The sequence below is a fragment of the Camelina sativa genome, chromosome 8 (assembly GCF_000633955.1).
Source record: "Camelina sativa cultivar DH55 chromosome 8, Cs, whole genome shotgun sequence".
NCBI lineage: Eukaryota > Viridiplantae > Streptophyta > Magnoliopsida > Brassicales > Brassicaceae > Camelina > Camelina sativa.
Window position 1 is genome coordinate 25,344,686 of NC_025692.1, and position 1,523 is coordinate 25,346,208.

The following is a 1,523-nucleotide window of genomic DNA, read 5'->3' on the forward strand; positions in this document are numbered from 1 at the left end:
AAATACCTTTGGCTCCAGTACATACATAAGAGACAGGCATGGATAGGTTGCATCCCATATTCGCACAGACCCATCTTGATAACCTGCCATGTACAGTCTTTCAAGCTTGTAATCATCAAGGTGGCTTGGAACACCACCTGTCAGAGGCCATTGTGCATTTTCTCCGGATGGAGTACGTGGTGTTCGAGCTTTTTCAGCTAAGACTATCTATCAGGAATAAGATATAAATTAATAGCCATACAATGGGAAGCAAAACTAGGGAAATTTGTGGGACTACCTCAGAAAGGGCTAGTGACGTTTTATCATTCACATTTAATGCAGAAAATGTTGCCACTGTCATATGTGGATCCATCGTTGGTACCGTCATAGGATATGGCAGCGGAGGTACGGAAATCTTATTCTCTTTCTGAGACATCAGAGAAGCCAGAGAGGTATCATCATATGCTTGCAATTGTCCAGGATTCGTCAATAGAAATAAAAACATCCCACTTTGCCTTGAACTGGCAATTGGAGACAAGACCATATCAGCAAATGAACCGCTAAGGGTCAGGTCAGCACGGCCAACACATTTCAGACCTCCCATACCAGAAGACCAATCAAGACCTAACATCTGCACATGGTGATTAGGAAAAGGACATCATATTAGGCTATACATTTGCAAATACAAGGTACGATTCATGTTTGGGATTCTCTTGTACCGTGAAAATGCAACATGTTCAGAAGAAAAATTGTGACTCTTTTCGTATGTTTCTCTTTGGAAAGAAACTCGGTTTATAATTGACCCAAGATCACCAATCTGTGCTATGAACGTTTTGATTTAAGCTGAGTTCTTACCGTAAGTACTTCGTCAGATCCAATGATATCACCACCATAGATGAAGAGTTTTCCACCACTACTCTTGCGAGATACATCCAAACACCAATGCATAACAATGACAGGAAGTCTTTTCTCAGCCGAAGACAACTGTAACTTAACAACGTGATTAGATGGGTTCCCCTTTTGCCCATCAGAAAAGTCCCAAAATAATATATCCCCATCCACATAGCCAACAGCGAGAACCGAACCATCCGTTGATGCCCAACACAAAGAACTTATCTCTTTTCCATCAAGTTCAAGATNCTGCAAATACAAGGTACAATTCATGTTTGCGATTCCCTTGTACCGTGAAAATGCAACATGTTCAGAAGAAAAATTGTGACTCTTTTCGTATGTTTCTCTTTGGAAAGAAACACGGTTTATAATTGACCCAAGATCACCAATCTGCGCTATGAACGTTTTGATTTAAGCTGAGTTCTTACCGTAAGTACTTCGTCAGATCCAATGATATCACCACCATAGATGAAGAGTTTTCCACCACTACTCTTGCGAGATACATCCAAACACCAATGCATAACAATGACAGGAAGTCTTTTCTCAGCCGAAGACAACTGTAACTTAACAACGTGATTAGATGGGTTCCCCTTTTGCCCATCAGAAAAGTCCCAAAATAATATATCCCCATCCACATAGCCAACAGCGAGAAC

The 1,523-nt window shown here is 41.0% G+C and overlaps 1 protein-coding gene across 1 annotated transcript in view; it reads right to left on the minus strand.

Moving 5' to 3' along the window:
• The window catches only part of LOC104708556, a 10,266-nt gene that overhangs the window by 4,363 nt on the left and 4,380 nt on the right, over positions 1-1,523 (minus strand). The window contains exons 10-11 of the mRNA XM_019228955.1: positions 835-1,116; positions 343-610 (exon numbers count right to left, since the gene is read on the minus strand). Coding sequence (XP_019084500.1) covers positions 343-610; positions 835-1,116 — 550 coding nt within the window. The remainder of the gene's footprint in view (positions 1-342; positions 611-834; positions 1,117-1,523) is intronic.